At 42.6% G+C, this 26,254-nt stretch overlaps 1 protein-coding gene across 4 annotated transcripts in view; it reads right to left on the minus strand.

Moving 5' to 3' along the window:
• Positions 1 to 26,254, minus strand: part of LOC108710079 (cGMP-dependent 3',5'-cyclic phosphodiesterase) — a 313,782-nt gene that overhangs the window by 85,750 nt on the left and 201,778 nt on the right. For all 4 annotated transcript variants that reach the window (XM_041584657.1, XM_041584656.1, XM_041584655.1 and 1 more), the window contains 2 exons: positions 12,520 to 12,629; positions 12,383 to 12,438 (listed from right to left, as the gene is read on the minus strand). In XM_041584657.1, the coding sequence (XP_041440591.1) occupies positions 12,383 to 12,438; positions 12,520 to 12,629 (166 nt within the window). The remainder of the gene's footprint in view (positions 1 to 12,382; positions 12,439 to 12,519; positions 12,630 to 26,254) is intronic.

Genomic DNA, 26,254 nt, shown 5'->3' on the forward strand with positions numbered 1-26,254 from the left:
ATGTAGCTGCTTTTGATTACAATTTATATTATGAAGTTGGAGACGTGTTCCATAGGGCTCAAGTCTTTACATTCCAGGACCTATTTAATAGAGAACGTTGTTGCTTTTGATCACAATTTTTATTATGAAGTTGGAGAAGGGTTCCATAGGGCTCAAGTCTTTACATTCCAGGACCTATTTAATAGAGAATGTAGCTGCTTTTGATTACAATTTATATTATGAAGTTGGAGACGTGTTCCATAGGGCTCAAGTCTTTACATTCCAGGACCTATTTAATAGAGAACGTTGTTGCTTTTGATCACAATTTTTATTATGAAGTTGGAGAAGGGTTCCATAGGGCTCAAGTCTTTATATTCTGGGACCTATTTAATAGAGAACGTTGTTGCTTTTGATCCCATTTTCTATTATGAAGTTGGAGACGTGTTCCATAGGGCTCAAGTCTTTACATTCCAGGACCTATTTAATAGAGAATGTAGCTGCTTTTGATCACAATTTTATTATGAAGTTGGAGAAGTGTTCCATAGGGCTGAAGTCTTTACATTCCAGGACTTATTTAATAGAGAATGTAGCTGCTTTTGATCACAATTTTTATTATGAAGTTGGAGAAGGGTTCCATAGGTGTGAGGAATTACGCATGCGTCCTGTTCGGCGCAGGCGCGCTAATGCGCGCCGGCGCGGGACGCCGGCGACAGTCACGGGCGCCGGTCGCTGACGCAAGGACGCAGGCGAAAACGCCTGAGATGGACGCGACGCCAGCGTAATGACGCCAGTTTGGCGCCAAAGCAACAGTACTTAAACCAAATCCAGACTGTGATGCATTGCCTGGTTATTAGGTTAAACAATATACAATAAGAAAGAAAAAAGTTAATCCTTTAGAGTAACCCCCTCCTGCCGTTCCCTTTCAGTCTCTCAACTGCGTGAAAAAAGTTCCAGGAAAAATAAGAAAAATATATATATATTCCAATTGAAACAATATATATGTTGTCTTGTAGAACAGCGCCTAGAGCAAACGGAGAGAGCAAAAAAACAGGGGCATAATATGGTGTAGTATTTCCAATTGATTAGAACACCCTGTGATGAAGAGGTGTGAAGAATAAAAAAGTGAAAAAATAAAAATAAAAAATAAAAATAAAAAGTGAACAAAGTATATAGGTAAAAATCAGAAAGGGATTAAAATAAATTATTTTCCCTTTAAAATGATCTTCCTTTTCCACAATGTGTAGAAGCAAAAAATAGTGCTTTTTAAATCCTTCACCGAGATTCAGTAAAATTGCCTACTTACAAGACAGTGGCAGTTTTATCACATGTAGTTTTGGTTTCCTGTATTCTTCCCTCCTGTCAGTCACCATTGGGCTCACAAGTAAAAATATAGAGGGTACATAGTGCAATGACGTTTTATTAAAAAGAATTTTAAAAACATTAAAAGATTTACACTCACATTTGTTTGCAAGATTTTGTCACATATAAGCAAGTCCTTTTTTGGAGGTGTCACCAGTTGTAAAGCAAAGGAGGATATGTGCCGGCGTCTCTCTCCCTCGTGGTGTCTGCTCCGTGTCTTGCTGTGACGTCACTTCCGCCTGACGCGTTTCACCGACCAATCGGCTTCCTCAGAGGCATGAAGTGTTTCTACATGGGCGCCCTTAAAAGGCGCATCGTCCCTCATTATCCTGGGTTGCTTTCTGGTGTGTTGCCCATGAGTCCCGTGTCTTTCCTGTGGTGCGCGTTTTCCTTGCGTTCCACATGCGTTCCATCGGTATCGCACTTCCGGTTTCCTGGCTTCTGGTTGTCACAGCAACCGCAAGTGCATTTACAAGTTCAGCGTCTTTACTGCTATGGATTTCTCACTCGGGGAAATTTTAAAAGTATCTTATAACGGCCATAAACATTACATGCAGGTTTTGCATCTGGAATAACATGCACATACATAATAATCGCATCGAATCAGTGCAAACTTTTTTTTATATATATAACAGGCTAGAATACTTCTTTTAGTTCGTAATATTAATCAATCTATTAAATGACTCCATATATATTAAATCTCTTTGAAAGTGCTTTGTGCTGCATCTATAGATTGATATAATGATAATAGATATATTTAAAACAATTGATTTGTGTCTTATTTTTACAATTTCTATGTGTACATTCATTTAATTATAGAGAATTTTTATATAAATTTCTATTTTACTAGGTTCGCCCAAACAATGTTTCACTTCATTTCTACTGTGTGATTTGGATTTTTACAAAAAGGCTCTTAAATTCATATCTATATTTAGTCCCCGTGGGTTTAGGGTCTGCATATTGTGAATCCACCTGCTTTCCTCTTGTAAGGTTTTCCTAACATCACTTTTTTATTCTTCACACCTCTTCATCACAGGGTGTTCTAATCAATTGGAAATACTACACCATATTATGCCCCTGTTTTTTTGCTCTCTCCGTTTGCTCTAGGCGCTGTTCTACAAGACAACATATATATTGTTTCAATTGGAATATATATATATTTTTCTTATTTTTCCTGGTTATTAGGTTGTTTGACTGAAACCCTAGCGTCTCCATAATCTTGAATTCCTGTTGTTGACCATTGCCTGTTCCCGGACTACGATTTCTTCTGCCTGTCTCGACTCTTCGGCCTGTCTCATCGATTACGAATCTCGCTGCCTGCCTTTTGACCTCGGACTTCCTGACTACGACTTTGCCTAATCCTTTGTACCTCGCTGATCTTCTCATTGGCTACTCTCCACAACCCTGCTCCCTGTTCCACTCCAGGTGGGTAGCGGTTGTGTGAGGCGCTTGTGGGTTCACTATCTACGGCTCCTGCTCCTTCTACGACTGGATTATACTGGTAAGCCTGACAGTATAACCAGGCCCTAAAATGGATCCAGCTGAAGGAGCGTCTCCATTTGCCGTTTTAACCCAACAGCTGTCCTCTCTTACACAAGTTGTTCGGGAGCTGCAAAGTGGCTACTCGCAGTTGCAGGAACATATCAGAGCCCATCCGCCCGCTGCTCTTCCTTCTCCGGCTGCTCCTCCTCCAGCTCCAACGGAGGTTCAGGTGATCACCTCGGAAATCTCCGAACCCAAAGTGGCATTTCCGGAAAAGTTCGCTGGTGATCGAAAGGTGTTCCGGAATTTCAGGAGCAACTGTAAGCTGCTATTTTCACTTAAACCCCACACGTATCCCTCTGAACAAATCCGGGTTGGGGTTATCATGTCATTCCTCACGGGTGAACCACAGACCTGGGCTTTCAGTCTCATGGATCGTCAAAGTCCTGTACTGGCCACAGTTGATTCCTTTTTCGATGCTATTGCAGTTATCTTCGATGATCCTCACAGAGCTACCACTGCTGAGGCCGCCCTGCGTGCTTTGAAGCAAGGGAACCGTCCAGCGGAAGATTATACGCTGGAATTTCGGCAATGGGCGGATGATACCGAATGGAACCCAGCAGCCTTAAAGAACCAATACCGTTTTGGACTTTCGTCTGAGCTAAAAAATGAGTTGGCTCGCACTGGCATCCCTGATAGTTTGGAGGATCTCATCCTCATTTCAATCCAATTAGACCAGAGGCTCAGGGAACGCCAGGAAGAAGAGAAGGCTGAGATAGCAGGTCTTTTCCCTCAGACGTGGTTGTTGCCTTCCGCTCCTCCTCCTGTCCGAATGGCCTCCACAAGTTCTCCAGTTGCCTCTTCGTCCACCTTCAACGTAGCTCCAGAGCCTATGCAGATTGGTGCTATTAGGTCTGCATTAACACCAGAGGAGCGTATTAGACGTCGCAGACTTAACCTCTGCCTCTATTGCGGACAAGCTGGTCATCTGCTTCGGGGTTGTCCGACCCGCCCAACGGGTAAGAGGATTTTTGAAAAGGACTTTTCTGGGGGTCATGTTCCTGTGCCTCTCCTGACAGTTTCTTTATCTTTACAGTGGGGAGACAGGAGGGTCGAACTCCAAGCAATTCTTGATTCCGGGGCAAGCGGGTGTTTCTTGGACAATAAAGTAGCACTACAATTCCAGATTCCGCTCCAGTCCAAGAAGAATCCTATAGCTCTTCGTGTGGCAGATGGTTCTCTGATTACTTCTGGCCCTGTGGTGCAAGAGACTATCTCTCTTTTTGTTTTGCTTAATAAAGGGCATGCTGAACTCATGAACTTTGATGTGGTTTCTTCTCCTTTATTCCCTGTCATCCTGGGATTGCCTTGGATTGCCTTGGTTGCAGAAACACAATCCATCTATCAACTGGGCAACTGGCGAAGTAACCTTTCTTTCTAACTTTGGTCTGTCCCAATGCATCATCCCTTCCAATGGTGTGTGTTCTTTATCTCCTGCCTCCGAGATCCAAGACCTTCTTCCTCAGGCATATTGGGAATTCACGGACGTTTTCAATAAAAGAGGGCCCGACAGGTTGCCTCCTCATCGTATTTATGATTGTCCTATCAACCTTCTTCCAGGGGCTCAAATTCCTTTCGGACGAGTGTATCCGTTATCTGAGTCTGAACTTTCGGAGCTCCGTTCGTATTTGGATGAGAATCTGGCTAAGGGATTCATTAGGGAGTGAGTTTGTAGGTGCAGCACCAAGGAATCCAGGAGGTAGAAAAATTAAAAATATAAACCTTTATTCAAGCAATTCATTAGGGAGTCTTCTTCCCCGGCAGGAGCTGGGATTTTCTTCGTTGAAAAAAAAGATCGTTCCTTAAGGCCGTGTATTGACTATCGGGATCTGAACAAGATTACAGTCAAAAATCGCTATCCACTTCCTCTCATTCCAGAACTTCTCCAACGTTTGGCGGAGGCTAAGATTTTTTCTAAACTGGATCTTCGGGGTGCATATAACCTAGTCAGAATAAGGGAAGGGGATGAATGGAAGACGGCCTTTCGCACTCGTTATGGACATTTTGAATATTTGGTCATGCCTTTTGGTCTATGTAACGCTCCTGCAACATTTCAGCACTTCGTCAATGATGTCTTCAGGGACTTTCTTGATATTTTCGTCATTATATATTTGGATGACATTCTTATTTTTTCTAACTCGTTAGAGGAGCACAGGTTACATTTAAAGAAGGTTCTGACACGCCTGCGCACCCATCAGCTTTATGCTAAAATTGAAAAGTGTGTGTTTGAACAAACATCTGTAGATTTTTTGGGTTTTCTCATTTCTCCCCAGGGAACCCAGATGGACTCCAGGAAGATCTCCGCAATTCTCGATTGGCCGACTCCATCATCTAAAAAAGCTGTTCAACGCTTCATTGGTTTTGCAAACTTTTACAGGAAATTTATAAAGAACTTTTCTCAAGTCATTCTTCCAATCACTGAGCTGACTCGTAATAATCAAAAGTTTTGTTGGTCACCTCAAGCTCAGGGGGCTTTTGAGAAACTGAAGAGACTTTTCACTTCAGGCCCAATTCTTCACCATCCAGATGTTTCCCTTCCTTTCACTTTGGAAGTTGACGCTTCAGAACTCGCAGTGGGTGCTGTGTTGTCACAGAGAACTGGGGTTCAAGACGATCTTCATCCTGTCGCTTTTTTTTCCCGTAAGCTGGCCAAAAGCGAGTGTAATTATGATGTCGCGGACCGCGAATTACTTGCTATCAAGCTAGCACTTGAAGAGTGGAGGTATCTTCTTGAAGGGTCTAAACATCCGATTCTCATCTTTACGGATCATAGAAATCTGGAGTATCTACGCTCTGCTAAAAGGTTGAGACCTAGACAAGCAAGGTGGGCTTTATTCTTCATGCGATTTAATTTCCATCTCACATACCGAACTGGGTCAAAGAATGTTAAAGCAGATGCCTTATCTCGAATGTTCTCTCCTGAAGATGAAGTTCCTCTGGCTCCTGAGACGATTTTAAACTCTAATAATTTCCTCCTGTTGCAGTCTACTCTTGTGGATGGAATTAAAAATGCATCTCTAAACGTTTCTGAATCATCACTTGTTCCCAAGGAGGGTTTTCTTCTTCATCAAGGCAAGATTTTTGTTCCAGAACAAATGCGTTTAGAGGTCCTCAAGAATATTCATGATTCCAAGCTGGTGGGTCATCCAGGTGTCAAAAAGACTATTATTTTGGCCAAGAGATTATTCTGGTGGCCTGGGATGGCTAAAGACTGTTTCAAGTTTGTCTCTTCATGTGAGGTTTGCACCAGATCCAAGGACTCTCATTCTAGACCTATTGGCCTTCTTCAACCACTGCCGGTGCCTTCTCGTCCATGGGGATCAGTTTCTTTGGACTTTATTTCTGAGTTACCTTTGTCATATGATTGTTCCACCACTGCTGTTTTTGTTGACCGTTTAACCAAGATGGCTCATTTTAAGTCTTTACCAAAACTTCCTTCTGCCTCTGAGACTGCTGATATCTTCATTAAGGAAGTAGTAAGGCTCCATGGTCTTCCAGATGAGATGGTGTCTGATCGGGGTCCGCAGTTCACGTCACAGTTTTGGAAGTCTTTGTGTGGAGCACTCAAGATTTCGGTGTCCCTTTCCTCTGCTTTTCATCCACAATCCAATGGTCAGACCGAGCGAACCAACCAGACCCTCGAGCAGTATTTAAGATGTTATTCTTCATACCTCCAAGATGACTGGGTGAATCTTCTTCCTCTTGCGGAGTTCGCTTATAATAATGCTCATCATTCCTCCATCAGACAGTCCCCTTTCTTCGCAAACTATGGTCTTCATCCAGTAACTTTTCCCTCTGCCATTGTTTCTGATATTTTAGTTCCTGCAGTTAAGGACCGATTAACCTTCTTGTCCAATAATTTTCAGAAACTCCAAGAGAACATGAAGAAGGCTCAACAAAACTTTAAAGCATATGCTGATCGGGGACGGAGAGGTGACCCAGAATTCAAGGTGGGTGACTTGGTTTGCTTATCAACTGCTAACCTTAAGCTTTCTTGTCCCAGTAGGAAGTTGGGTCAACGTTTCTTGGGTCCTTTTCCTATAATTCGTCAAATTAATTCTGTGGCGTTCCATCTTAAACTCCCGGCATCCTGGCATATTCATCCGGTGTTTCATACTGCACTTTTGAAACCGGCCTCAACGTTTCAATTTCCTGGGCGTACGGCTCCTCCTCCACTTCCTGTCGTGGTTGACGGTCAAGAAGAATTTGAGGTTGAAGAGATCTTGGATTCCAGGTTGAGAGGCAAGCGTCTTCAATACCTGGTAAGGTGGAGAGGTTTTGGACCGGAAGAAAATTCGTGGGAACCAGTGTCTAACATTCACGCTCCGGAGTTGTTGGAGAAGTTCCATGGAACCTACCCTGGTAAGCCTTCTGGTTGTCGCGTCCTGAGGCCGCTCCTTGATGGGGGGCAATGTGAGGAATTACGCATGCGTCCTGTTCGGCGCAGGCGCGGGCGTGCTAATGCGCGCCGGCGCGTGACGCCGGCGATGGTCGCGGAGGCAACGGTCGCTGACGCAAGGACGCCGGCGAAAACGCCTGAGATGGACGCGCTGGCGTCAGTTCCGCGACGCCAGCGTAATGACGCCAGTTTGGCGCCAAAGCAACAGTACTTAAACCAAATCCAGACTGTGATGCATTGCCTGGTTATTAGGTTGTATGACTGAAACCCTAGCGTCTCCATATTCTTGAATTCCTGTTGTTGACCATTGCCTGTTCCCGGACTACGATTTCTTCTGCCTGTCTCGACTCTTCGGCCTGTCTCATCGATTACGAATCTCGCTGCCTGCCTTTTGACCTCGGACTTCCTGACTACGACTTTGCCTAATCCTTTGTACCTCGCTGATCGTCTCATTGGCTACTCTCCACAACCCTGCTCCCTGTTCCACTCCAGGTGGGTAGCGGTTGTGTGAGGCGCTTGTGGGTTCACTATCTACGGCTCCTGCTCCTTCTACGACTGGTAATCCTGACACATAGGGCTCAAGTCTTTACATTCCAGGGCCTATTTAATAGAGAACGTGGCTGCTCTTGATCACAATTTTATTATGAAGCTGGAGAAGTGTTCCATAGGGCTTAAGTCTTTATATTCTGGGACCTATTTAATAGAGAACGTTGTTGCTTTTGATCACATTTTCTATTATAAAGTTGGAGAAGTGTTCCATAGGGCTCAAGTGTTTACATTCCAGGACCTATTTAATAAAGAACGTTGTTGCTTTTGATCCCATTTTCTATTATGAAGTTGGAGAAGTGTTCCATAGGGCTCAAGTCTTTAGTTTCCAGGACCTATTTAACAGAGAATGTGGCTGCTACTCCTCAGACTTTTTAGGCCAAACTTTTGATGCACTTTAATATTTGCCCTTATCAGATTTCATTCACAAATAAATACATTTCCCCAGAGTATTGAGTCATTTAAGGCCATGTCCCAAATCTACGTAGGACTCACCTATTTGTCTACCCATTCCAGTTCCATCTCCTCTCACTTTCTGGTCAGCGCCTACACTTTTTAGGGGTCTACAATTCAGGGCCTTGAAAAAAAGTGCATCAAGTGTTTTGGTTATTAAAATAACTAATTGGTGCTAATAGGTAATTTCTCACTAAATGATCTTCCTATTAGATACTGACTTTTTTGCCGAAACCTTTAATACACTTTACAATCTGCCCCAATTTTTGTTCCAATAGAAGGCTCCTTATCAGATCGCTTTCACAAATACATACCTTCCCCCCAAGTAATTGAAACATTTGAAGGGCACCATTGGCAAAATATACTATCCCCAACCAAAGGAGCACTATAATAGAGTCTGCACTCTGGTTAGGGGTAACAATATATATATGTATTTCTTTAAATGCCCCCCATTAGTGCTAGGCCACCCGCACCGGGAGGGAGCAACCATATTGGGGCACACGCATAATGAGCAAATAACGTCCCTTGCTCATTATGCGGATGATGTCAGAATCACGTGATGCGCATGTGCTCTGAATGACATGGCAGCTCACACCGGGAGCTCCCTCCCTCCTAGCTCTGGTGGAGGCAATTAAAAAAAGTTACTGTTGCTGTACCTATTGTTAAAGTTGATAATATATTTAGCCAACAGGTTTCCTTTAAGGCCATGTCCCAGAACTACCTAGGAGCCACCTAGTTGTCACTTTCATCCCAGTTCCATATACTTTCACTTTCTGCCCAGCACCTTCACTTGTTTTGTGGTCAACAATTCAGAGCGATTCCTCAAAAATAGACACATAAATATGTTTTGAGCATTAAAATAAGTGGCTTTGAAAGAAACCCTCTCCAGGCCATTTTCTCACTTAAAGGAACAGTAACACCAAAAAATGAAAGTGTTTTAAAGTAATGAAAATATCATGTAGTTTTGTCCTGCACTGGTAAAACTGATCTGTTTGCTTCATGAACTCTATTATAGTTTATATAAACAAGCTGCTGAGTAGCAATGGTGGAAATTGAAAAAAGGCTATATGGCACAGGTTAAATAGTGGATAACAGAACTTTATGTTCTAAAGATCTTATCTGCTATCTGCTGTGTAACTTTAATAGCTGCCCCATGGCGACACTGCAGATTATTTATATAAACAATAGTAGTGTTTCTGAAGCAAACACAGCAATTTTACTAGTGCAGATCAACTCTGCATTATATTTTTATTACTTTAAAACAATTTCATTTTTTAATGTTAGTGTTCCTTTAAGGATCTTCCTAGTGGACACATGGACATCCCTTGAAAGTGGAAAAAAAAATTGAAATATGCCCAGTGCTGAAAACTGATCCATGCTGCCTTATTAATATCAGTTTTACTCAGAGGAAAAGGGGAAATACAGTATGGTAAAATAATAATCTCATTTGTGGCCACTCTGATTGGGCCAATCCGGAAGGAGCTCAGAAAAGATTGTGTCCTAAGCGGGGTGGAATTTTCATGACCGTCATGATGTCCAAGGCAGTTGTTTTCAGAATCTCCAAAGTCATAATTTTCATGGCTGTTAAGGCAGTACTTTCATAGAACTCAAGGTGGTACTTTTCATGTTCTCTAAGGAGGTATTTTTCATTACCATGATGGTGGTAATTTTCATAATTTCTACAGTGGCACTTTTCATGTCCTCCAAGGTGGCACTTTTCATGACCATCATGACCTTTTTAATTGCAAACATTTAATTAGTTATCTCTGTATATTGTGTCCATATCATCTGCAGTGTCACAAGCTTTGAGTTAAATTGAATAATAATTCAAAATTCAAGTAGTCGATTTTTGTCTCTAATTTCGTTGAAGCACTTGGATCCCGACAGATTTCACACTTCTCTGTAAACGAACCTTTCCCATTATGGGAGATTAATCATACTTTTATGAGAGCATTATGACAAGTAAGAGGCCAAAACAGTCATTAGGAAATTTGCAAAGCTGAGCCAAGGATCATTTCATATTAATATACGAGATGAATGAAATTCAAGCCTGTGTAATGGGAAGCAGCCAATGAGGTCTATATAATCCAAATACAAAAACCAAGCTCCATAAATCAGCCCTCACAGCAACTTAATGTCTCGTTTGTTTTCTTTTCAACAAATTGCTCATTAGCAAAAGGTAACCGGTGCCTTTTCAGTGGGATTATAGTCTGGCTTCAGTGATTAACTCTGTGTTGTCTTTCTATTTAAAGGCGAAATAAAGAACTGCACTAAATACTGAGCTGAATAAGAAGAAAATAATGGGAGATACATTTCCACCTATTATCAACGTATGTGCTTCAGAGATATGTTATATGGACAAATGTGTTGCTGTCCAACATCTCATTCCCAAACAGAGGCGATAAATATGCAATTGCCCCTCCCTTTGCTGCTATAACTGCCCCATCTCTTCTGGGAAGGTCCCACTAGATGTTGGAACATTGTTGCTGGGAGTTGCTTCCATTCAGACACAAAAGCATTAGTGAGGTTGGGCACTGATGTTGGGGATCACACTCACAGTTGGGGTTAAACTTCATCCCACAGGGGTTCAGTTGAGTTGCCCCTCCCTTTGGTGTTATAACTGTCCCTACTCTTCTGGGAAGGTCCCACTAGATGTTGGAACATTGTTGCTGGGGGTTGTTTCCATTCAGACACGAGCATTAGTGAGGTTGGACACTGATGATGGGGATCAAGCTCACAGTTGGGGTTCCAATTCATCCCACAGGCGTTCAGTTGGGTTGCCCCTCCCTTTGCTGATATAACTGCCCCTACTCTTCTAGGAAGTTCCCACTAGATGTTGAAACATTGTTGCTAGGAGTTGTTTCCATTCAGCCACAAGCGCATGAGTGAGGTTGGACACTGATGTTGGGGATCACACTCACAGTTGGGGTTCCACTTCATGCCACAGGGGTTCAGTCGAGTTGCCCCTCCCTTTGGTGTTATAACTGCCCCTACTCTTCTGGGAAGGTCCCACTAGATGTTGGAACATTGTTGCTGGGAGTTGTTTCCATTCAGTTACGAGCATTAGTGAGGTTGGACACTGATGTTGGGGATCACACTCACAGTTGAGGTTCCAATTCATCCCACAGGAGTTCAGTTGGTTTGCCCCTCCCTTTGCTGCTATAACTGCCCCATCTCTTCTAGGAAGTTCCCACTAGATGTTGAAACATTGTTGCTGGGAGTTGTTTCCGTTCAGCCACAAGAGCCTTAGTGAGGTTAGGCACTGATGTTGGGGATCACACTCACAGTTGGAGTTCAACTTCATCCCACAGGGGTTCAGTTGAGTTGACCCTCCCTTAGGTGTTATAACTGCCCCATCTCTTCTGGGAAGGTCCCACTAGATGTTGGAACATTGTTGCTGGGAGTTGTTTCCATTCAGACACAAGAGTATTAGTGAGGTTGGGCACTGATGTTGGGGATCAGGCTCCCAGTCGGGGTTCCAATTCATCCCACAAAGGTTTAGTTGAGGTGAGGGTTCAGTCAGGTTCTTCCCATCTCAGCAAACTCATTGTGTTCAGACCTGGCTCTGTATATGGAGGGGCATTATTGTGCTGAAAAAGGAAAGGGGGCCTTCAGTAAACAAGCACAGAAGTGTCAGGTATGTTATTGTACCTTAAGGTTTCACTGGGGGTCAATGGTTTCACTGGTTTTCACCAGGGTTCCAAACCATGGAAACACTTAACTTTATAGCTAGCATTATGCATTCAAGCAGGGATTGCCCTTTTCCATTTATCTCTCCAGAAGACGGTATTCACTTCTCCAGAATCCAGTGGCGGCGCCATTTCACCAACTGTAGCCGACACTTGGCACTGAAAACGCTGATGTTTGCTGAACCCCACACTCCCTAAAGTGTTTGTACTTTTGGCTATAAAGTGTACCAGGTACATGGGCACATTATTGTGCAGTAAGTAGAGGCCTGACATTTCATTGGGGAGGTAAATGCACCACCACCTGTCACCTACAGAACAATTTCTGCAGAAAACAGAAATAAAAGGGACGGAAAACTGTTTTAAAATGAGTTTTGTTTGTAGCATAATACGGCAGGATTTGGTTAATTGGACTCACCAGTATAACAGACACCACCCTCTTTGTATCCTGGTCTATTAATGGGAGGATCAGCACTGCATTAAAGAGAAATGGAGAGAAGCCATTAGAAAGGCCACTAATGCGAAACACGAGTTTACATTCAGTATTGACATTACCTTGTTTATCAGGGGGTAACGGTGCTGCCAGACTGCTCATGTGTTGGCCCAAAAGCTCTGAAGGGGTCAGGCCACTGCATTCTATCCGTTTCTGTAGCAATACGGCGTCCCTAGGACGAGACAATACACAATCACCCATGAGCCGATACATATATTCTACTGTTGTCTGGAATAATTGTGACCTGGAATTTTCCAGATAATTAAATTTCCCTTGAAATTCAAAATAATCCTCCAATGAGAATCACAGCTATCCCAGCTCCATCGTCTTTGTTTCATTCCGGGGCCAAAATGGCAGAATAATCTCCCTATGTCAGATAACATAATACTGGGAAGCAGCATTCTCATTGGTCGCTGCTCGTGCATCTGTAATGAAGTTCTTGGTCATTTATTCTAAGGGGCGCAGTGAGAGAGTTTAACACTGCACCCCTTAGAGTAAATGACCAAGAACTTCATTACAGATGCACGAGCAGCGACCAATGAGAATGCTGCTTCTAAGTATTATGCCATAGGGATATAATAGGGAGATTAAATTTAAATTCCCGTTAAATTCAATTTTAAGAATCCCCCAATGAGAATCCCAGTGGATCTGTGCCAATCTAGCTCCGTTGTCTTTGTTCCTGCAATTGGAGCTGGAAGAGTCAATCCCAGTTGGTCTATCAGAGAGCAACTAAACAGCAGTCTGTCCTCCCTTCCGATGGTTCATTCCAGTGTCAAATCATGGGGCCAAAATGGCACAATAATCTCCGTATGTCAGATAACATAATACTGGGAAGCAGCATTCTCATTGGTCGCTACTCGTGCATCGGTAATGAAGTTCTTGGCCTTTACTTTAAAAGAGACTTTAGATTTATAGATTTCTAGGTTTACCCGCTTTTCCAACATCTTCCTCATAGGAGACGGGTAGAGCGGAGACCTCGTGAAATATTTATGTACAAATGGGAAAGGTTAATAGGAATGATTCCCTCTGGTTCTCAGGACATTTGCATAAAGACCTATTTCTTAATTAACAAGCAAAGGGCAATCTATTTTCTTGCCCCACAAGGCTATGGCCGCCCCTGGGCCGGACGCAGAATTACAAAAAAGCGAATCCTCTGGGCTCGCAGCGTTGCCGGTAAGCGAGCAGTTAGCGAGCAGTTAGTAATTAAGCTCCCCGTGTGAAAGAAATTATTCCTGCTCTCCATGATTAAACGGCCGCACTTTAGCCTTGATTAAAAAGCTTGAGTTTCTGTGTAATCAATGTAATTGGGCTGAACCTGAGAAATATTAAACCTCCGTATTGAAGGGGAGGGAAGTGTCGCCCGAGGAAACCGCTGAACGTTCATTAAAATTAAAGAGATTTTTAGTGTTTGGGCTGCTCTTTAGTAAAGGGGAAGGAAACCTGTTGAGATTCTGGGTAATAAATCATATGCCTTCAGCTGTCACCTGTATTTCTGTAGTGACTCCTTTATAATATCTCTTTATTCCCTGCTGACACCTTGAGCAGTCTCTTTCTGGTTGCCGGGGTCATTGACCCACTTAGTAACCATCTGCATAGCCAGAAATTTGGCATTTCATCCCAGTGATTAGCTGCAATATAAACTACCCTGTAGTCAATTACAAGAAGGTAAAGTGCAACAACAAACACACCCATGACATCCCGACATTCTTCGTACCATGGCGAATCAGGTTAGAAGATTTGTGGCTAATGATAATATCTCTGTATGTATTAACTGACGATATCAATGGGCAACTGTCACTTCTATTTGTCAGACATAAATTTCCTACGATTGCTGTCAAGGTCAGAACATCGTCTGATTTGTTCTTTTATTACAGGTATGGGACCCGTTATCCAGAAAGCTCCGAATTATGGTTAGGCCATGTCCGATAGACTGTATTTTATCCAAATAGTCCAGATTTTTAAAACTGATTTCCTTTTTCTGTGTAATAATAAAACAGTCGCTTGTACTTGATCCCAACTAAGATATAATTAATCCTTATTGGAGGCAAATTCAAGTATGAAGATCCAGATTATGGAAAGATACATTATTCAGAAAACTCTAGGTCCCAAGCTTTCTGGATAACAGGTCCCATACCTAAAAAATAAAACAGTCGCTTGTACTTGATCCCAACTAAGATATAATTAATCCTTATTGGAGGCAAAACCATCCTATTGGCTTTATTACATATTTATATGATTTTCAATTAGACTTAAGGTATGAAGATCCAAATTACAGATAACTCATGGCTCATGAGTTATCCAGAAACCGCCAAATTATGGAAAGTCCGTCTCCCATAGACTGAATTTTAATCACATAATTTACATTATTAAAACTGATTTTCATTTTCTGTGTAATAATAAAACAGTCGCTTGTACTTGATCCCAACTAAGATATAATTAATCCTTATTGGAAGCAAAACCAGCCTATTGGCTTTATTTCATGTTTAAATAATTTTCTAGTAGACAGCTTGGCCTGGCCGCGGATCCAAATTAGAGAAAGATCCATTATCCGGACAAGCTCTGGTCATGAACATTGTGGATAACAGGTCCTATACCTGGACTTTATTTAATCTGAATGGTTAGTGGCAGGTGGAAAGATTGTGCCCATACTATCATTCGTTGGATACATATATATGTGCAGCTTATGAGGGAACATTGAGACCACAGAGCTGACAGTTGCCATTCAGTAAGGGTACTGTGGCCCCTAGAGCCAAAAACAGCCTGGGCCCAACTCAAGGGCTGGTACCAGTAACCAGGAAACAGATCAAATGATTCTTTGAGCAGAGCAATGGGCTCAGACAGTGGCTGCACATCACTTCTATGCTGGAGTATCAGACAAATGGGCCCTTCACTGAACATTATTCCATAGCCAGGAAATCAATTCTCCTGAGCCTCCTGCTTCTCTTATAAATAGAGAGAGATGTGCCAGATATAACAATACAGTCTATACAGAGCCCGGGGCAGACTCATTCCTCTTTATCTGTACAGTCTATACAGTATATATCTAAACAAAACAAATATTCTGTAAGGCTACATATGTATTGTTATTGCTACTTTTTATTCCTCATCTTTCTATTCAGGCCTCTCCTATTCATATTCCAGTCTCTTATTCAAATCAGTGCATGGTTGCTAGGGGAATTTGGACCCTAGCAACCAGATGGCTGCAAACTAGAGAGCTGCTGAATATAAAGCTAAATAAGTCAAAAAGCACAAATAATAAAAAATGAAAACCAATTGCACTCAGAATATCCCTCTCTACATCATATTAGAAAGTAAGTCAAAGGTGAACAACCCCTTTCAAAGGGAAATGGAAAGATCTAATTCTGGGGAATATTGCAGCAGGATCATACCATCTTCCATCTCTCAAAGGGCAGTAGGGAGGTGCAAGCAGAAAAGGAGCAGAATTATGTCCCAGTGATAACCAGCAGTACAAACAGGGGGTTTTAACATCTCTCTGGTTTCCCAGGTGTCCCCAGCAGAGTCTGATCCAGGCATGATAGTGGAAAGGTAAGTACTTTTAAAGGGGACATTTGTAAAACTGTAATCATGTACAATGGGATACAGGGAAAGACCAGTGTAGGGACATATTCTCTGCATTGCACAAATTAAATCTAACTCTCACTGTAGAAATTGGTTTTGGTATCTGGTTGATAAGACTCCCTGCCCTTAGCAACAAGGCAAGTGGATAGAAAAGAACAGAAGTGGAACATGGCGATGAACAGTACAAAAGAATAAATGCAGCATGGCCGTAAACCAAATTCACCAAATGGGACTGGAATAAGATATTCAGGTAAATAAATGTTGTCCCCGGGATGTATTTATTTCTACAGTGAATATACAGATATATATATATATATATATATACAGGTAATACACAGCTACAGAGTTGAATGTGTGACTCCTGTCACTATAAGCTGCTGCTTTACCAACTGATGTAGATATGGGCCAATGGGTAAGGAGAGAGACATTATGTCAATGTCATGTTATAGATGAGATAGATGAGCAGAATAACGACACATAATGTCCCATGTATCAGATCTAATGAGAGGGTGTCCTACGTATGAGGAGAGAAAGAACAGCCAATGCCTTAAATTTACTCTGAAACACTGATAAGATAATGTGAAAGCCCAACCTATAACCAAACTTAGACACAGCCCTGCCTGTCTGTATATCTGTCTGTATATCCGTCTGTATATCTGTCCATCCGCCCGTCCGTCTATGTCTGTCTATATTTATTGTTGAGCCAAGTCACTGGAACTACAAGTAATAGGACTTATAGGGAACCTCAACTGCTGGGATTGGAATAGGGGAAATAGTTACAGACAGACAGACATACAGACAGACATACAGACAGACACACTGTAAGGCACAGGGTGAGAAAGTAGTAAATGGGGTGTACATTAGTGATGTGTGGGTTGAGAAAAGTTCAACCTGTACCTGCCTACACTGAGCTTCCCCTCTTGACCTGGACCCACAAATAATGTAGTGAGACTGGACCGGACCCGACCCACCCACAGGTCCCACAGGCATTTTTTCCAGCCCAAAGATCAAAGTACTGGGACTCAATAGCAAATGCAAAGGGGTAGTCCCCTACGTGTTTATTAAGTCATACAAAAACAAAACGTTTCGGGGGCTTGCCCCTTCGTCAGGTGATTGGGACGGCCCAAACATCACTAGTGTGGAGTTGTGGGATTGTGAGATGCACAGACAGATTCAATTGGGGGAGCCTCATTGTTATACAGAGAACCAGCCTTTCTGTACATAGAAATATCTCTATGGCAACTCGTGAGTCACATTTAACCCTCTCCATTCCCAGCTGAATATTAGAAAACAAGATTAGTAACACAACCCCTGTGCTGCTGCCCCAGTCCCCACATTATCTATTATATCTATTATTATATATGCCTGTATTATATATGCCTGTATTATATATGCCTGTATTATATATGCCTGTATTATATATGCCTGTATTATATATGCCTGTATTATATATGCCTGTATTATATATGTCTGTATTATATATGCCTGTATTATATATGCCTGTATTATATATGCCTGTATTATATATGCCTGTATTATATATGCCTGTATTATATATGCCTGTATTATATATGTCTGTATTATATATGCCTGTATTATATATGCCTGTATTATATATGTCTGTATTATATATGCCTGTATTATATATGCCTGTATTATATATGCCTGTATTATATATGTCTGTATTATATATGTCTGTATTATATATGCCTGTATTATATATGCCTGTATTATATATGCCTGTATTATATATGTCTGTATTATATATGCCTGTATTATATATGTCTGTATTATATATGTCTGTATTATATATGACTGTATTATATATGCCTGTATTATATATGCCTGTATTATATATGCCTGTATTATATATGTCTGTATTATATATGCCTGTATTATAGGACACACACACACTAATAAGTGTTGCAGGGCAATTGGCTTCTGATTGTGGCACATGGGCCCTTAAATGTCATGAATATATTGTCCCTTGAGCTGCTGAGAGGCTTTGTATCTGTAGCTAATCACAAGCTGTTTTAAGTGAGATCGCTATTCCCATGAGAGGCGCTGACGCATTTCGCCCCATTACACAACACTGTGATGCTGAATTGTCTCCCTTTTAATCACAAGCACTATATGCGCAGTTTGCCTCAATACAGGAAAATATATTCCCTCAAATGCATGTTTTGTGCAATCGAGCCTGACACATAAGTGTATTAGTAAAAGGCTCCCGGCTGACAAAGCAGCTCTTTCACACGTCGCATTTCATGGCAATCATCGTCCCCCTCATCGTGTGCTCAGGCCTCGGAATCTCTGATGCGACATGAAACATGAGGAGTTGCAAGCGGCGGCTGCCAGAGGAATGAGAAACTCTGCCGCTCGACTGGGAAGAAAAGGCCTGAGTGGCATCAAGTGCAGGACAAGAGTTTCATGTAGAACAGGATTGTACAACACGTCTCCAACGCAGGAGCAAGGGAATTAACCATCAACACAAGCTCTGTTACCTGAAGCTCCCATGAATTGTACTGGTTTTGTACTTCAGCCCAGTAGTTCCCAAACTGTGGAGCTGCTCCCCTTGGTGGGCTTGAAAGAGTGGAAGGGGGCTCAGTCTGAAGGTCAGTTGCTTAGGATTTGAGGAGAATGACTACACAAGCATGAAAAAAGTTCCTATAGGTGCCTCTTCTCTACACATGGTAGGGCTGCACTCTTCTCTTCATAAAATAGGGCTGAACTCTTCTCTTCATATAGTAGGGCTGCACTTTTCTTTTTATATAGTAGAGCTGAACTCTTTTCTTCATATAGTAGAGCTGAACTCTTCTCTTCATATGGTAGGGCTGAACTCTTCTCTTCATATAGTAGAGCTGAACTCTTCTCTTCATATGGTAGGGCTGAACTCTTCTCTTCATATAGTAGAGCTGAACTCTTCTCTTCATATGGTAGTGCTGAACTTTTCTCTTCATATAGTAGAGCTGAACTCTTCTCTTCATATGGTAGGGCTGAACTCTTCTCTTCATATAGTAGAGCTGAACTCTTCTCTTCATACAGTAGAGCTGAACTCTTCTCTTCATATGGTAGGGCTGAACTCTTCACTTCATATAGTAGAGCTGAACTCTTCTCTTCATACAGTAGAGCTGAACTTTTCTCTTCATATGGTAGGGCTGAACTCTTCACTTCATATAGTAGAGCTGAACTCTTCTCTTCATACAGTAGAGCTGAACTCTTCTCTTCATATGGTAGGGTTGAACTCTTCACTTCATATAGTAGAGCTGAACTCTTCTCTTCATATAGTAGAGCTGAACTCTTCTCTTCATATAGTAGAGCTGAACTCTTCTCTTCATATGGTAGGGCTGAACTCTTCTCTTCATATAGTAGAGCTGAACTCTTCTCTTCATACAGTAGAGCCGCACTTTTCTTTTTATATAGTAGAGCTGAACTCTTCTCTTCATATAGTAGAGCTGATGAAATCCCACTATAAATCCATGAGAATTCCTGTGATGAGTGAACATTAACTGTGCGTGTGCCAGAGGGAGCCTCTCATAGAGCTGACAGCTGTGAGTGGGTGCTTTGCCAGCAGCTCAATAAGGTTCACATTCTCTCTCATTCCAGCCTGGCACAGTTACAGTCTTTCCGGCAATTGGTTCCCTTCCAAGTCGCATCGGCATTCATCTCGTGGGCATCAGCTCCGGCCACAGAAATCCATGTAGCCAAAGTGGCACTTAATCATTTCTGATTGATTAACATTTTACTGAGAATCAGCCGCTTTATTCAGAAATATCAGTCAGAATATATCGATGATGTGACAGAACTGTGCAGGAAATGCATTTCCCTAATGAATGGACTCCCTGCTCCCTAGTGGGGTTGTGTTATATGAGGGATGCAGGGAGTGACGGCAAGTGACAATATGGGGGGGGGGTTTCTGTAGCTGCGCTGGCCGTGCCCCACACTCAACTGCCAAATAATGATCCTCACTGAAACATCACAGGCAGAATACTGGTTACTAGTGCACCCTAGTGTAACACTGCACAATAATGTAACATTGCACCCTGATCTAACTCCTGATCTAACTCTGCACCCTGGTTTAACACTGCACCCTAATCTAACTCTGCACCCTAGTGAAACACAGCACCCTAATCTAACTCTGCACCATGGTGTAACACTGCACCCTAATCTAACTCTGCACCCTAGTGAAACACAGCACCCTAATCTAACTCTGCACCCTGGTGTAACACTGCACCCTAATCTAACTCTGCACCCTGGTGTAACACTGCACCCTAATCTAACTCTGTACCCTAGTGTAACCCTGCACCCTAATCTAACTCTGCACCCTAGTGTAACCCTGCACTCTAATCTAACTCTGCACCCTAGTGTAACCCTGCACCCTAATCTAACTCTGCACCCTAGTGTAACCCTGCACCCTAGTGTAACCCTGCACCCTAATCTAACTCTGCACCCTGGTGTAACACAGCACCCTAATCTAACTCTGTACCCTAGTGTAACCCTGCACCCTAATCTAACTCTGCACCCTAGTGTAACACTGCACCCTAATCTAACTCTGCACCCTAGTGTAACCCTGCACCCTAATCTAACTCTGCACCCTAGTGTAACCCTGCACCCTAATCTAACTCTGCACCCTAGTGTAACACTGCACCCTAATCTAACTCTGCACCCTAGTGTAACCCTGCACCCTAATCTAACTCTGCACCCTAGTGTAACCCTGCACCCTAATCTAACTCTGCACCCTAGTGTAACCCTGCACCCTAATCTAACTCTGAACCCTAGTGTAACCCTGTACCCTAATCTAACTCTGTACCCTAGTGTAACCCTGCACCCTGATCTAACTCTGGACCCTGGTGTAACACTGCACCCTAATCTAACTCTGCACCCTGGTGTAACACTGCATCCTGATCTAACTCTGCACCCTAGTGTAACATTGCACCCTAATCTAACTCTGCACCCTAGTGTAACATTGCACCCTGAAATAACTCTGCACCCTGGTGTAACACTGCACCCTAATCTAACTCTGCACCCTAGTGAAACACAGCACCCTAATCTAACTCTGCACCCTGGTGTAACACTGCACCCTAATCTAACTCTGCACCCTAGTGAAACACAGCACCCTAATCTAACTCTGCACCCTGGTGTAACACTGCATCCTGATCTAACTCTGCACCCTAGTGTAACATTGCACCCTAATCTAACTCTGCACCCTAGTGTAACATTGCACCCTGAAATAACTCTGCACCCTGGTGTAACACTGCACCCTAATCTAACTCTGCACCCTAGTGAAACACAGCACCCTAATCTAACTCTGCACCCTGGTGTAACACTGCACCCTAATCTAACTCTGCACCCTAGTGAAACACAGCACCCTAATCTAACTCTGCACCCTGGTGTAACACTGCATCCTGATCTAACTCTGCACCCTAGTGTAACACTGCACCCTAATATAACTCTGCACCCTAGTGTAACACTGCACCCTAATCTAACTCTGTACCCTAGTGTAACCCTGCACCCTAATCTAACTCTGCACCCTGGTGTAACACTGCACCCTAATCTAACTCTGCACCCTAGTGTAACCCTGCACCCTAATCTAACTCTGCACCCTAGTGTAACCCTGCACCCTAATCCAACTCTGCACCCTAGTGTAACCCTGCACCCTAATCTAACTCTGCACCCTGGTGTAACACAGCACCCTAATCTAACTCTGTACCCTAGTGTAACCCTGCACCCTGATCTAACTCTGCACCCTGGTGTAACACTGCACCCTAATCTAACTCTGCACCCTAGTGTAACATTGCACCCTAATCTAACTCTGCACCCTAGTGTAACATTGCACCCTGAAATAACTCTGCACCCTGGTGTAACACTGCACCCTAATCTAACTCTGCACCCTAGTGAAACACAGCACCCTAATCTAACTCTGCACCCTGGTGTAACACTGCACCCTAATCTAACTCTGCACCCTAGTGAAACACAGCACCCTAATCTAACTCTGCACCCTGGTGTAACACTGCATCCTGATCTAACTCTGCACCCTAGTGTAACACTGCACCCTAATCTAACTCTGCACCCTGGTGTAACACTGCACCCTAATCTAACTCTGTACCCTAGTGTAACCCTGCACCCTAATCTAACTCTGCACCCTAGTGTAACACTGCACCCTAATCTAACTCTTCACCCTAGTGAAACACAGCACCCTAATCTAACTCTGCACCCTGGTGTAACACTGCACCCTAGTGTAACCCTGCACCCTAATCTGACTTGGCACCCTAGTGTAACACTGCACCCTAATCTAAATCTGCACCCTGGTGCAACACTGCACCCTAATCTAACTCTGCACCCTGGTGTAACACTGCACCTTAATCTAATTTTGCACCCTAGTGTAACACAGCACCCTAATCTAACTCTGCACCCTGGTGTAACCCTGTACCCTGATCTAACTCGGCACCCTGGTGTAACACTGCACCCTAATCTAACTCTGCACCCTGGTGTGCCACTGAACCCTAATCTAACTCGGCACCCTGGTGTAACACTGCACCCTAATCTAACTCTGCACCCTGGTGTGCCACTGAACCCTAATCTAACTCTGCACCCTAGTGTAACCCTGCACCCTAATCTAACTCTGCACCCTAGTGTAAGACTGCACCCTAATCTAACTCTGCCCCCTGGTGTAACACTGCACCGTAAGGTAACTCTTGTTTGTATTTCCACCTCATACAGTGAGTGTACAGCTTCTGTAAAATCTATTTATCCTTCTGTCACTTTTCTCATTTTAGTGATTTATTGTGATATGTGACACCACAAGGTTCTCTGTTCCATCCGGTGGCTAATAATGATGTACATTAAGTAGCCCATCACAACAGCAGCCCTATATATATACATCTATGCCCCCAAATGTGTCATTTTACTTTCCTGGGCCCCTCTCACCCTGGTGCTAAAGACTAAAGCTGTACATACATAGGGACAGCCGCTCGTTAGAAAGTATCTCCCTGATACACCCACCTTGGCCCTAGGGCCCACGCTTAGATCACAATGAGCAGAATACGTTGGGTTGGATTGGGGGCCACATCAATGAACCAATTTGATCCTCGATCAAAGGCCAGATATCAACCAGGGAAGCCCCTCTAAGAGCCCCCACTCTTGTATTGGGCAAAAGAGTAGACCAAGGCTTTGCTCTTGTGTTTTTTTAATATTTAATATAAATACAATGAGACAGGAGCCCTAATCTGCTGTTGGTTAATTAAGACACATGCAGTTCAATGTCTTCTGCGCTTTACTTCCCCTTTAGTAAAAGTTTTTATCCCACTGAACTCATTAAGCTCATAGAGAATGAATATATCGGCATGAAAACTTCCTGATATTATAAAATGTGCAAATGTAATTGTGCCAATGACTGATGGAAACAGAGAATGGGGTCTGTATGGAAAGTGAAATGTAATTATTAACAAGAGATAGGAAACAAGGAAAGCATCTGGCAGCCCCACTATCTCTACATTCCAACCTTCCCAAACACAATCCCATTCCATTTATGTTTCTCTCCAGTGTCAGAGGGAATTTAGAGGCAGATAATAAGTAAATAAACCAATCACTAGTGACATTGGGCTAAAGCAGCAGCTCAGGAGATGGGAGAATATACACAGGGGTGCTTCGCCAATGAGGCGAGTTGAGGCTGTCGCCTCAGGCGGCAGCGCCCCACTAGGTACCAGGGGCAGCAAAAATGCTGCTCCTGGTACTTTAAGAGCGAATTTCTGGGGGAGGGGGGGCAGCAGCAACTGCTGCTGCCTCAGGTGGCGAAGGGTCCAGGATCGCCCCTGAATATACAGGGGCCCTTCATTTCACACTAACACTGGGACTGCAATTAAATTAAATAAGACAATGTTTGTTACAAGATTCAGCATAATTACATTGTATTATGTAAATAAAGAGCAAAAGGATGAGCCATAGTTTTATAGGATAGAATGTCTCTGCATCCAGCCTGTCCAACCAATAGGAGGCCAGGTCAGGACACAAAAGGACAACTATATACAGCTGGAGCATATACACTATATACAGCTGGAGCATATACACTATATACAGCTGGAGCATATACACTATATACAGCTGGAGCATATACACTATATACAGCTGGAGCATATACACTATATACAGCCGGAGCATATACACTATATACAGCTGGAGCATATACACTATATACAGCCGGAGCATATACACTATATACAGCCGGAGCATATACACTATATACAGCTGGAGCATACACACTATATACAGCTGGAGCATATACACTATATACAGCTGGAGCATATACACTATATAAAGCTGGAGCATACACACTATATACAGCTGGAGCATATACACTATATACAGCCGGAGCATATACACTATATACAGCTAGAGAATATACACTATATACAGCCGGAGCATATACACTATATACAGCTGGAGCATATACACTATATACAGCTGGAGCATATACACTATATACAGCCGGAGCATATACACTATATACAGCTGGAGCATATACACTATATACAGCCGGAGCATATACACTATATAAAGCTAGAGCATATACACTATATACAGCCCGAGCATATACACTATATAAAGCTAGAGCATATACACTATATATAGCTGGAGCATACACACTATATACAGCTGGAGCATATACACTATATACAGCTGGAGCATATACACTATATACAGCTGGAGCATATACACTATATACAGCTGGAGCATATACACTATATACAGCCGGAGCATATACACTATATACGGCTGGAGCATATACACTATATACAGCCGGAGCATATACACTATATACAGCCGCAGCATATACACTATATACAGCCGGAGCATATACACTATATACAGCCGGAGCATATACACTATATACAGCCGGAGCATATACACTATATACAGCCAGAGCATATACACTATATACAGCTGGAGCATATACACTATATACAGCCGGAGCATATACACTATATAAAGCTAGAGCATATACACTATATAGAGCTGGAGCATATACACTATATACAGCTGGAGCATATACACTATATACAGCTGGAGCATATACACTATATACAGCCGGGGCATATACACTATATACAGCTGGAGCATAAACACTATATAGAGCTGGAGCATATACACTATATACAGCTGGAGCATATACACTATATACAGCTGGAGCATATACACTATATACAGCCGGGGCATATACACTATATACAGCTGGAGCATATACACTATATACAGCTGGAGCATATACACTATATACAGCTGGAGCATATACACTATATACAGCCGGAGCATATACACTATATACAGCCGGAGCATATACACTATATAAAGCTAGAGCATATACACTATATAGAGCTGGAGCATATACACTATATACAGCTGGAGCATATACACTATATACAGCTGGAGCATATACACTATATACAGCCGGGGCATATACACTATATACAGCTGGAGCATATACACTATATACAGCTGGAGCATATACACTATATACAGCTGGAGCATATACACTATATACAGCCGGGGCATATACACTATATACAGCTGGAGCATATACTCTATATACAGCCGGAGCATATACACTATATACAGCCGGAGCATATACACTATATACAGCCGGAGCATATACACTATATACAGCTGGAGCATATACACTATATACAGCCGGAGCATATACACTATATACAGCCGGAGCATATACACTATATACAGCTGGAGCATATACACTATATACAGCCGGAGCATATACACTATATACAGCCGGAGCATATACACTATATACAGCCAGAGCATATACACTATATACAGCTGGAGCATATACACTATATACAGCCGGAGCATATACACTATATACAGCCGGAGCATATACACTATATACAGCTGGAGCATATACACTATATACAGCCGGAGCATATACACTATATAAAGCTAGAGCATATACACTATATAGAGCTGGAGCATATACACTATATACAGCCGGAGCATAAACACTATATAAAGCTGGAGCATACACACTATATACAGCTGGAGCATATACACTATATACAGCTGGAGCATATACACTATATACAGCTGGAGCATATACACTATATACAGCTGGAGCATATACACTATATACAGCCGGAGCATATACACTATATACAGCTTGAGAATATACACTATATACAGCCGGAGCATATACACTATATACAGCTGGAGCAT

Source organism: Xenopus laevis, chromosome 2S, assembly GCF_017654675.1.
Source record: "Xenopus laevis strain J_2021 chromosome 2S, Xenopus_laevis_v10.1, whole genome shotgun sequence".
Lineage (NCBI taxonomy): Eukaryota > Metazoa > Chordata > Amphibia > Anura > Pipidae > Xenopus > Xenopus laevis.